Consider the following 12,082-nt stretch of genomic DNA (forward strand, 5'->3'; position numbering starts at 1 on the left):
CAAAGTAGGTGCTCAGTAAATGTTTAACATGTTAATTTATAAATGAACCATACTAGAAAACTTCAGTTTGTTGGATAAGGGCAAACTTGCCTCTCAGCGAGGGAAACTCCTGGCTCTCTTCCACCTTCCTCCCTCTCACCCGTCCAGGGTCACCGCCCACTCTGCAAGCAGACTCTAGAAAGGGCCCGCAGTGCGCATGCCCTGTATCGGAGCCGCCTCGGGCGCACCGCCCGCTTGGCCCCGCCCCCCGGCGCCCGGCCGCGCGCGCGCGGCCCCGTGGAGCGTGCCCTGCGTGCGGGTGCCCGCCGAGCCCGCCGGGCACAAGATCCCGGAGTGCCCGGGCTGGGGCCTCAGGAGTGGGCACCGGGCCGTGTGGTGAGCAGCGAGCAGAGCAGGCGGCGGCGGCGGCGCCGGAGGCGACGAGGAGCGCGGGCGGTGAGTGAGGGCGCCGCGAGCGAGAGAGCGAGCACCTCCGCGCGTGCGCAGCGCCGGACCGCCCTGGCCAGGGGCGCGCTCCCGGCCGCGGGTCGAAGGGATCGAGCGTTACTGGGCCAGCATGGGGCCGCGGGCGGGCATCGGGTCCAAGGATGCAGAGGGTTCTCGGGACCCTGGCCCGAGCTTGATAGGTGCTGGCCGCGCGGGCGGGATCCCGAGGGCTTCCAGGCGGGACAGTACCGGGCCCGCGGGAGAGTCCTGGTGCCCAACCCCAGGGGCCGCGCCAGCTCAGCCGAGGGACCCCGGGGAGGGAAGAGGCGAGCCCCCCGCCCCCCGCCCCCCGCCCCGCCGTCCAGCCGGCCGTACCGGGACCCGCGGAGTGCACGATCTCCAGAGATGGCGGAGGTCCAGCGAGGGGGCGCGGCCGGGGAGCCTTGGCGCGGAGCAGGTGGGGGGCGGGGGGCGCTCTCCTCCCCTGGGGAGGCGCACGGTTGGAAACCGGAGCAAACTTCCCTCAAGTAACTTTATTGAGGAGGCTCCAGAGACTGACAAGCCGGCCTTGCTCATCCCTGGTTGCTTCAAGACCCCAGCGAATGGTGGACTCCTGGGGGCTTCAGTTTCCTTCTGGTTTTGGAGCTCGTCTGCCAGGTTCTCAGTGGCATTCGTTGCCCAGTAGCTGTTGAAATAGATATATAAGTTTGACATTTTGGTAAGAAGGACGTTTGCTGTCTTGAGAAGAAAAGACTTAAGTGCCTGTTCTTTTAATCTCAAAGAAAGTATTGTTAGGGTATGCTGGGGATTCCTATTTATGAATCAACCTATTGTCCTGTGTGTGCTTGGAAAAAGCTAGTTAATTCTATTATTAGCCTTAAAAAGACAACGGGGTAATTGTGCATTTTTTTTCTTTTTTAAAATACTCTCCGACACCTCTCCAAGTCGTGGAATACAGTAGTTGCAATACTGGCTGCACAGGAGAATCACTAGGGAGTTTTAAAACACTGCTCAAATCACACACCCCGGATTTAAAACTCAATGTGTATTTTGAACAGTCCAAAGTGATTCCAATGTGCTGTAGAATTTGGGAACCACTGGTTTAATATAAGAAAGTCAAAATTATAGTTTTTCGAATTATCATTCAGTTTATAATTGATGAGATGAAACTGTAGCTTCATTTTTCCATACACAGGAACTCACAAAGGGTGGTTTGTTTCCTACCAGGGACAGAGGGAAGAGTCCCTAATGATTCAAACTTTAGCGGAACTATAACGTGACCCCAGAGTCCCGAACATTGTTCTAACTGGTGTTTTGAATTTCTCTTGGAGTTACTAAACCCACTTCCTCTGACCCCTACCAAAGCCCAGGGATTGCATCCTCTTTTAACCCGCTCCCCAACCCCTTTGTCTCTTCACATTCCCCTCACTCCCCTCTTAACCGTCCCCCAGCCTCTGGGTGGATCCTCCTGGCCCTGATAGTACTGGTTAAAGGGTTACTATCGGTTCCCATAGCAACCGGCCCTCCAGGGGCAGTGGGTGGGTCCGTACGTTTGAGTTTCTGAATAGTACGTTCCTTTCTGAAGATTTTGAATCGTACTTTTCAGTTCTTGGCTTCAGCGCAGGTAAGGGTGAGCTCTTACCATACAATTCTAGTTTAGTGCTAAGTAATTACAAAACTATTTATTACTACTGTTGTATGGGGATGATACTGCTAGCGGCTGTGTTGTTCCCTAAATATTTATTCTTTCTCATTCTTTGCTCTGAAAACTTGTTTAACAAAGTTCCAAAATGTGGAAGCAATTTTTCTTTAAGAGCACTTTTCCTTCCGGGCACACAAACTTAAGATTATATGCATTATTTCTCTAAAGTCCTAAGACCTTATATTTAAGAAATTTTAAAAGTGAAATATAATCCTATAGCCATGCAAAAAGCCTTTGATAACTCGTGGCCAAAAAGAAAAAAAATAAAGTCATCAGCTTTCAAGTTGTTTTGTTCCTAGAAAGTACTTTGCCATGATTCTTCACAAAAAGTTAAACCGGTTGTAATGTTCCATTTTAAAGTAACAAAAGGAAGGGCACAGTTTGTCTACAAATTCGCCCACTCCTTCCCTTCCCCAACACACACATTCAAACAAAGATACTTTTTTAAAATGTTAATTCTTTTATGCTCAAAACATTCAGTGGCTATCTAATTCCAGTTTGCCTTGCAAGGAATTGTTAAAACTGTTCTGAACAAAATAGTACAGAAATAAATTGTCTCAGACTTGTTTTTTGAAACCTTTCAAACTTTGCTGGGTAAATAATAATAGGAATTCAATCAGTTAATTCCAAAATGCTTTTTAGTAGTCCAGTGATTAAGAGCATGTATTGCGTGTTAAAGGTTTTCTCTTGCTAATTTTACCCATTTCACTCTGTGAAAAGAATAATAATGGGAAACCCTCTAATTTGATAGACCCTCTAGTAGTTCAGCAGTAATGCCATGTTGCTAAAATAGTAACCTCTCACCTAATCTTTCCTGTTTTGTTGTATAAAAATTGAGGCCTTCTAAGTGACTACAGCTTAGAAGAATTCCTATTGTTTCTATGGTTTTTAAACATTTTAAAATAAAAAGCAATTATTACTATTGTAGGCATTTTCAAAATTACCCCCAAAAAAAGAAAAAAGAAAGAAAAATCACAGTCACATCAATCATCCAGAAATAAACAACTGTTCATGTAATGAAGTTCTTCCATTTGTCCCTTTTTGTCTGCATAGACTTGTTTTTAAACAAAATTGGCATTTTCATCTGTAGTTTTAAATACTGCCTTTTCACTTAATATATCACGGACATTTCCTATGCCCTTAAGTATTCCTTGGAAATAAGATCTTTAATGTTGGATATGCCCAAGTTTAATAGTTTTCTATTTGACATATTTCTGTTTTTAGTGGTTGAGAATATGGTTTTAAATGCTGGTTGGAAATCCTGGTTTCGCAACTTCTCCATCTAAGTAATCTTAATTTTTTCAGTGTGTTTCCTTATGATAGTGTAGAATAAGGATAATAATGGTGGCTGCAAGGTAGAGTTTTGGAGATATAGAATGGACCAAGTAAAGGAAGGTCCTCAACAGAGTATGTCAAAAAAGTCAGAAAGTAATGGGCATGCAGGCAGAGCTGGGGTGAATGCCCTTGTCCGAAAGTCGCAGTATCTGACTGACTTGGGCTAGCTTTATAGAAGAATTCCTGGAGCAGAGGTGAACTCTTTTATGACTCTTGAGGCATATTGTCAGATTGCTTATACCAAGACATTCCTTTAAGCACTGAATGGTCTCTGCATGGTGTCAGCACTCCAGTGTTTAATCTTTCCTAAACTATAAAAATGTGTCCTTAATTTGTTTTGTTTTGTTTTTTTGGTAGCTAGCGAAATTAGTAACCAGCTTTTTGTTTACCTTTTGTTAGTTTATTCAGGTATTTTGCTCACTTTACTCTTAATTGATAGTTTAAAAAGAATGATTTTAAATACTTGTGTTATATAAAGAATATTGTGCCTGTAGTGATATTCCTGCCACAGCTCATTATTTGTCTTTTAATTTACTTTATGATGTTTTCCAAACAAAATATTTTCACTTTTATATAGTCAGCTCTCTCTATCTCTTGTTATTTATGATTTTTCCTTGTAAGCATTTATATTTAGAAAGCCTAGAGGTGAAGTAAATGAAACAAAAACTGAAAATATGTTAGATTTTTACATTTAATTATATATTAGTGTATAGATATGAATTGTCTTACACTACCTTCTCCTTCCCAACTAGCCAATTCTGCTAGCCCCATTTGTTAAATAGTCCATCCTGTCCTCATTGGTTAGTGGTTTTTCCTTTATTGTATTTTAAGATCTTAACTAGTTTTGGGGTCTATTAACTAGTTTTGGTTCTATTTTAGGTCTCACTCATCTATGAATTGATCTCTAATCTTAATCAATGCCACATCTTTTTAATTGTAGATTTAGAGAAAATAGAAATAACCTGGTAGAGCAAGTCACACTGTTCTCTTAAAAAATCGTAATTACATACATCTGTCCTTTCAGATAAAGATTATCTTTAATACATGCACATAATTTAATAGTACTGAAAAGCTTATTGTAAAATATGTGGTCCCCTACTCTCCCCGTCCTCCACCCACCCCAGTCCTCTTAGTCTCCCTCCCCAGTGGCAGCCTTATGATTGTTACTGTTTGTTCTGAGTTTTTCACTGGGGCCATTTGTAGGATCTTTCCTCTTGGGCTGGTCAGAGAGTGGCCTTCCAGAGCCCTCCAGAGAGCACAAGGTATAGCTGCCAGTGTTGGAGGAGGCATCTGGCTGGAGTCTTAGTATCTTCTTTTGTATGGTCACCTTGGTGAAGGTCCCTTTGCCCTTACAGTTAAAGACTTTCTCTCCCAAGAATCAGTCTCCAATCTTGCTGGGCTCTGGGGATTGTCAGAGCTCTACGTGAGGAGGTGGGAAGGACATTCAGGGGTGTAGGGCTTCTCAAACAGCTTTTACTGACTATATTAGGGCGCTACGCTTTCACCTCCAAGTTTTTATTAAACGGGAGTGCTTCTCTCTGCTTTCCTCACTGACAGTGTAGCATCTCACTCTTTTAGCTCTGCTAAGTTTCTGCTTGTCTTTCTTCTTTCTAATTACATGATTTTGTTGTAGTTCCCACTCTAGTTCTTTAAGTCCTTGTGTCTGTGTCTTCTAGAAAGATCTCTTTACTGCCATTTTAGTGGAGTTTAGAGATGGGATGTACTTGAATTTTTTGTCAAACTTGTCATCTTCATCTGGAATACTCTGCAGATGGATCCTTGGAAGTAAGAAATATCCAATTATGTTGCATTTTATTCTTTGGCAAGGATTGTCATCTACATGTAGTCGATGTTTAAGGGAAATGAAAAGTTTTTTCAGACCTCTCCTAGCAGAGGTTTGTCTTTTTTGTTTGTTTTTAATCTTCATGTAAGTCCTAATATTTCTCATTAAGGTTCTTAGGTATTTATGTTTTTGTTGTTGGTGTTATGGGTTCTTCAAATTGGCTCTTGCTGGTGTAAGATGGTTGTTGATTGTTGTAGATTTATTATATTGCTGGTTCTCATTCTAAGAGCTTTTCAGTTTATTCTCTTGGGTTTCCTAGTTATATCATCAATTGCAGATAATGACTCTTCGTGTCTACTTCTCTTAATTATACCTTTTGTTTTGGTTTTATGGCAGGCTGTACTAGTGTTAGCATTTTGGAACCTTATCAAATAATAATGGCAATAATGTGCAAAATTGTGTTCTTTATTTTTATAGGAGAAACAGTGGTATGATATTGGCATTTGGTTTACCATAATTCCTCATGAGGATAAAAGAAATCTACCCTTTTGTTTCCAATTTACCTAGAAGTCTTTTTCCTTTTTTAAGGGATAGGAATCGAATATTAGCAAATTACTGTTGGCATCTGAAGTTTATCACTGGTATTTCTTAACAAACTGCTGATTTGTATCCCAGATATTAAACTGGACTAAATCCTTCCTTTTGGATAGGAAACAGGCTTCAAAAGAAAACATTCCAAGTTGCTAAATCCAATAGTCAGTTCTTTATCGGTACCTGTTAGCGGCATTGGGTATAATTCATCATTCCCTCTTTTTTTGACAGGCTTTCTTGATTTAATTTTGAGGACACCATGCTCCTGCTTTTCCTCCTATACCACTGGCCCACTGGTTTCTTCTTTTTAGTCGTTTTTTAAAATTTGTACTGTTTTTTTTTCTCACCAGCCTATTAATTGGGAATGCTTCAGGGGTTCAATTTTTGTAGGGCTCTTGTCACTATTGTAATACTTTCATAAAATGCACATAGCTGCTTAAGACTCCCAAATGTATATTTCCAGCTGGGGTAGCTCTCTTAAAAACTGCACACATACCCAGCTACTTTTATTTTCGACTTCTGCGCTTGAGTATGTAAAAGATACCTCAATTTTAACAAGACTAAAACTGAATTTCTTATCTTCCTATGCAAATCTGCTCTCCCTGCAACCTGCTCTGTTCTGGCTCCATTTTTTTTCAGTTTATTCAGCCCAAAACCTTAGGATCATCCTGATTCTTTGCTTTCTCTTCTACTCTACATCCAGGCTGTCAGCAAATCCTGTTTCTTTATCTAGAATCCTGTCTTCCAAATAAATCCAAGAGTTTCACCCCTTTTCCCACCTCTTCTGCTACCACCTTTGTCCAGGTCTCCAGGACCTCTTATCTGGATTACTGCAGTGGCTTCTCCTTTCTTCTTCCCTGACTTTCCTTTAATTTCTTATCAACATAACAACCAGAGTGGTCTTTTTTTCTTTTCTTTTCTTTTTCTTTTTTTTTTTTAACATAAGTCAGATCACTTACATTCCTCTACTGGCTTTCCCTCTCACTCAGACTAAAAGTCAGATTCCTTCTAAAGGTTCACAAAGCCCTACACAATCTGGTTACCATTAACTGACCTCTTTCCCACTTTTAGGTCTTTGTGCTGTGTTTTTCCTTTGCCTGTAATATTTTCTCCTCAGATACATTCATGGCCAACTCCCTCACCTGCTTTGAGCATTCACTAAAATGTCACATTGTCATTGAGGTATATCCTGTTTAAAATTGCAAGCTTTACCCTGTATCCCTCTTACAATACTGTACTTTTCCCATAGCATCTATTACCTTCTTAATGACTGTATGAGTTGTTTGTTTGCTTTTGGTAAAGTATCTCTTTCTCACACTTCTCCTAGATTGTAAATTCCATGTTGTCAAGTATTTTATGTCTGCTCATTAAAGTGTCCCAAGTGTCTGGTATATAGAATGTTCTCAATAAGTACTTTTTGAATAAATAAATGTAGTCTGCCTTCTTCCCCCACCTCCAGTGCATAGGCCTTTGGTATCTGTGGATCCACCATTGATTATTTATCATCCCACCAGCAAGGGAAAAGTTCCAGAACATGTAAAATTTAAAATTTATAATGAATACAATACATAGAGTGGTTATAAGGATTAAATAAGATACTGTCTATAAAGTGCTAAACTGTGCCAATGTGTACTTAACTATCAAAAAAGCCTAACCAGTTGCCTTCATTCACATCTAAATGCTGTGAATTGTGTTCTAGAACTTGCTCTCTTTGGATTCCAGTTTTTTAACCAAGGGTGGTCAGTGGCCTCACCTTGGGAAATTTTCTGATTCATGCCTGAGCTTCCTGGTAAATATCAGTGATGTACTGTTACTGTATTTATTTAACCAATCTGTTAAAGAATATAATTTGTTTTCTCTTGTGCTTTCTTGATGTTCAGGACATCTCTCCATTTCTAATGTCCCCTATAAACCTTTTTTCCCTGAGGTTCTAGCTGAAATAAGTTTTTTTATAAAGTGATTTTCAAACCCTTCAGAGCCACACAGAAGCGTATAATTGAACATGATACTAAATCCACAAAATTAAAAGCTCCCATTCCTTTACCTTCAGTTTCACAGACAGGAGTACATTGCATGATCCCTATAGCAATCGTTTATAGCAGTCATTTTACAGTTTTGCTTACAATGTTTCTAGAGTCTCCTTTTGTGTCCTTCAAATCTGAGAATATCTTAAAAACATCAGACTTTCTTTTCTTCTCTATTATATTTGTATGGTTTGTTTTGTTGCAGTTGCTGTGCAAATAAGTGGTGGCACATGCAAGGAAAAGATGATTATTAGAAATCGTGTAAGCAAAGAATAGACAATAAACCAAAAGCTTGATGTATCTATCTCTAGAAATGCATAAACCCAACAGCTGTTACCTAAGCACAACAATGTGAAAATTTCCTCAATTTCTACTTTTTTTCCTCAAGTCATATCTAGTTTCTTATTTTTTAAATCTACTTAATTTTTGTGTAATAGTGTATGAGCAAGAGCAGTCTCCACATTCATTTAGTCATGATTACCATACATGTTAGAAATAAAATTTTCACAAGCACCACTGTTCTGAATGCATTTACACCGTGAGTTTGCCTTGCCTTTGAAACTGATGAGCATTATATCTGGGTTTTGTTATTGTTGAGACAAATTCTTTAGCAAATATCACTGTTACAATCTATTTTATTTTGAATGCTAAACAGTACTATTGGCCAAGGCTGAATGGAAAGCACTGACCTAACCTTTCCACAGCACTTAATTTGGCAAATTGTGTATTTGTTTTCTGTGTAGATTAATTTTTTTTAATTGCCACCTTTTCTCATGTTCATCTTGGTTTTTGGTAATGGTGATCTTGCCAATCCAGCACCAGTGAACATACTCTATAATGAAGGACTAATTTTGGCCTTCATATTATACCTTAGGTCTCTGGATAGACCAGGGTTACATATAGATTGCCACATATTTTCATACCTTCGTTCATGGGAAATGTAGTAAGCAGTCAAGTGTAATAGTCAAATGACATTTAGACATGTTATTGGGAGGCTTATTCAGGAATGATCTACATTCTTCAGACATCTAGAAAATGATAAAATTCTTAACTAAGATTACAGCAGGCATCTCTTCCTAAATAATATTTTTATTATCAACATTAAAAATGGTGAGAAGCTACTCAGACGTACCTTCTGCTCAAGATGCAGTTCAGGCTCCAAACTGCTGTTGATAGCTGCATACACCCCCCTTTCTCTTGCACAGTCTTCCATCCATCCTCTATGTAAGACACCCATTCTAGCAGGGGTACATCCCATAGTGCTCCCTCCCTCACCCTCTCCTATGGGCTTAGGAGATAGAGTAAGTGCTGTAAGCTGGCACACATCTGTTGGAGAGGGGCAGCAGCAGTGGAGACAGAGTGTTTCAAGTACAGTCAGTTCTGATGTCTGCATAGTCTCTCATGGCAGACTTCCCACCCCTCCTTCAAATGCTTTAAGCACATTTTAATAATATTGTAGAACTTCTTTATGTGAATTAGTAGATTTAATAGTATAATAGTAGTTTTAATACTATTAACGAGTATTCTTGGGGGACCTATGGGATTAGTGTATGCTTACCTGAAATTCTGGGTTACTTTACTATTTACTTTCTCTTGTCAGTGCCTATGAAAGACTCCTCAAGGTGCCAAAATTAATCCTGAACTCTTGGCTAGCACATAGCTCCTGGCATGTATTCAGAATCATCATCAGGAAGTGATATACTCTTACCAGGTGGGTGTTGGTTAGGCATGTCAGTATATAATGGTGTTTGGGTTGGGTTATAGGAAAATCAGATGCTCGAGATCAGAACTACCTATATTTTTATTTTACAGTCTTTCTATAATTTACAATTATCGAGTGTAAAGTAATGTTGAGGATGATGATCCTACTAACATGCCCAGCCTCTAAATTCTTTTTTAAAATGAAACGGAATGTGTTTGGACACCAGCTCTTTAGTAACAGGCTATTTTTAAAAAGTTACTGCTGGTAAATTAAATATTTATTTTGTCTGGACTTCAGCAAAGTCCTAATCTGAACTTTATTTCCACCAAACTGTTTTCTACTAGTAAGATTTAATATCAGATGCTGTACTGTATAGAAATAATATATAAGGAGGTATTAAAATGGTGCAGAGGAAGGCAGGCTCTACCTAATGTATCTCTTAAATGAAGGAAAAAAGTGAACAACAAATTCTCTTAGATGTTGGCAGCCATGTTTGGAGGAATAGCAGAAGTTGCTATGGGAATGTGATACAAGAAAAAGTAAACTATCAGAGAGAGATTTACTTCTTTTTTGCTGGTTTTTTGAAGTTTCTAGGAACAATTGTCTACTCAAAAAGCCCATTTAAATTTTTCTTTTAAGGTCTTTAAAGAAGGTGTCATCAATTGATATATCTTATGCCTTGCATTCTGTGAATTTTCTGAGGTTAGGGCAAAGCTAAGATATTAATGTCATAGAACAAATAAAATTAAATTTTTGAGGCAGAGATTATCATATTTTTCTTGTGTTCTCCATTCTGTCTACATAGTGTACAAAAAGTGTTTTCTGAAGTGAATGAAAATTATGAGAATTATGCTTTGAGAATTAGTGTTTTCTAGATGAATAAAACCAAAAAGCCAGGTATGTGTAGAAACTTGACCCTGATTACACACTTTTTTTAAAGGCTCTTTGTCGAAAACCTTTCATGGCTTACCACCAATCACACAATAAAGTTCAAACTTAAGTCCGTAGTTCTCATACTTTTTGGTCTCAGGGCTCTTAAATATTTTGAGAAGTCTAGAGAGCTTTTGTTTATATGGATTATATCTATTAATATTTACTGGATTGGAAATGAAAACAGAAAAACTCTAAATATTTATATATTGTTTAAAAATAAATAAATATTTTGGTTGAAGCATATGAAGAAAATCCAGCCTCAGACAGATATGTAGCTGGAAAAGGAAGGAGTATTTTGTAGCTTTTTCAGTTAATTGTGGATATTATTTGATACCTTATCAAAACTTGAAAGGTGGTTTCTTAAAGGTTAATCGCCATGTGGATTCTAAAACCATCAGTGAACTTTTGGTGCTCATGTTTACTAAAATCCATTGGTCTGTCTTGAACTTTGAATGGACTTTTTACCCATGCATGATTCTGTAATGTAATTGCATTGTTATTAGAAAACATTGGTTCATTGAGTTATGCAACTCTTTCAAATGTTGATATGTTTCATTATACAATATCAAAGAATTACATTTACTTCACATCATCACCAGTCTCACCAGAAACAGTCTATTGGGGAGCCGTCAAGCTCATTGTGGCATAATCAAGATTTTCAGCGTTCTGATTTTTACTTGAAGGTTTGAATGTTATCATTGGCAATAGTTTTCCTTGAACTGACAGGCTTACTTCATTCATTTTTTAAGAAAATGCCTGCTAAATACCTGAGTGTGAAAAAGCACACTTTGTATGTTTTTCTCAAGTACAATGATATTCCATGAAAAAAATGACTGGTTCATCTCTAACACAAACAATTGCACAAATATATTTTCTCAAGGCAATCATTCTATTTCACTTTCACCAGATGTGCTTTAAGTATACATACCATTTCATCACACAGAATGTTAACAAGATTTGTACTCAAGGGTCAAGGTTTAATAAAATCCACAATTTTTACTGCTGCATGACCCAGAGATTCTTCAAGAAACAGTACATTGATTATGGCAGAGGAATGCACAGTAGCTATTCTGCATTTACCCATGCTATTTCACTACTGTTCCTAAACCCCCAACCCCTCAGGTATGGGGAAGGAAAGGCAACTTGACCAGCCCCTTCATTGCCTATTCCATTTGGCTGCTCAGGGTCCACTGGAGTGACTGTCAAGTGGCTTAGGAACCAGTAGTATCAATAGTGAAAAGAAAACACAGACATATAGCCAGGCTATGGACCAGTCCTTAGATTTTGGGGCTCCTGAAGAAAACCCATCCTTTTCTGTTTGGAGTGGATGGCTCCTCCCATGAGGCTTTTCGGTTATGCTTTACCACTACCAGATGTCACTGGGAGGTTTCAGAGGACTTTAGTTGCTTGTACCAGCTTCAAATACTTAACCAGTGCTATTCAAAACTGCTTAAAATGTCTAATACGTAAAAATCATTCACACTTTAAAAACACAAAGCAATGTATTTACCTCATCCCGCCTTCCAAAAAATACACTTTTATTAAAAAAAAAAAGTTGAAATTACTTGAAAGTTCAAGTTATCTTT

General features: G+C 39.0%; 1 protein-coding gene across 2 annotated transcripts in view; it reads left to right on the forward strand.

The window, feature by feature from the left end:
* The first annotated feature begins 262 nt into the window (after nt 1-262).
* Nucleotides 263-12,082, forward strand: part of BTBD3 (BTB domain containing 3) — a 30,326-nt gene continuing 18,506 nt past the window's right edge. The window contains exons 1-2 of one of the 2 annotated variants that reach the window (XM_011370257.2): nt 263-435; nt 9,462-9,572. In XM_011370257.2, coding sequence (XP_011368559.1) covers nt 9,530-9,572 — 43 coding nt within the window. In that variant the 5' untranslated portion in view covers nt 263-435; nt 9,462-9,529. The remainder of the gene's footprint in view (nt 436-9,461; nt 9,573-12,082) is intronic. The other variant, XM_011370266.2, reaches the window with a different exon arrangement.

The sequence above is a fragment of the Pteropus vampyrus genome, unplaced genomic scaffold (genome assembly GCF_000151845.1).
Source record: "Pteropus vampyrus isolate Shadow unplaced genomic scaffold, Pvam_2.0 Scaffold7, whole genome shotgun sequence".
Classification (NCBI taxonomy): domain Eukaryota; kingdom Metazoa; phylum Chordata; class Mammalia; order Chiroptera; family Pteropodidae; genus Pteropus; species Pteropus vampyrus.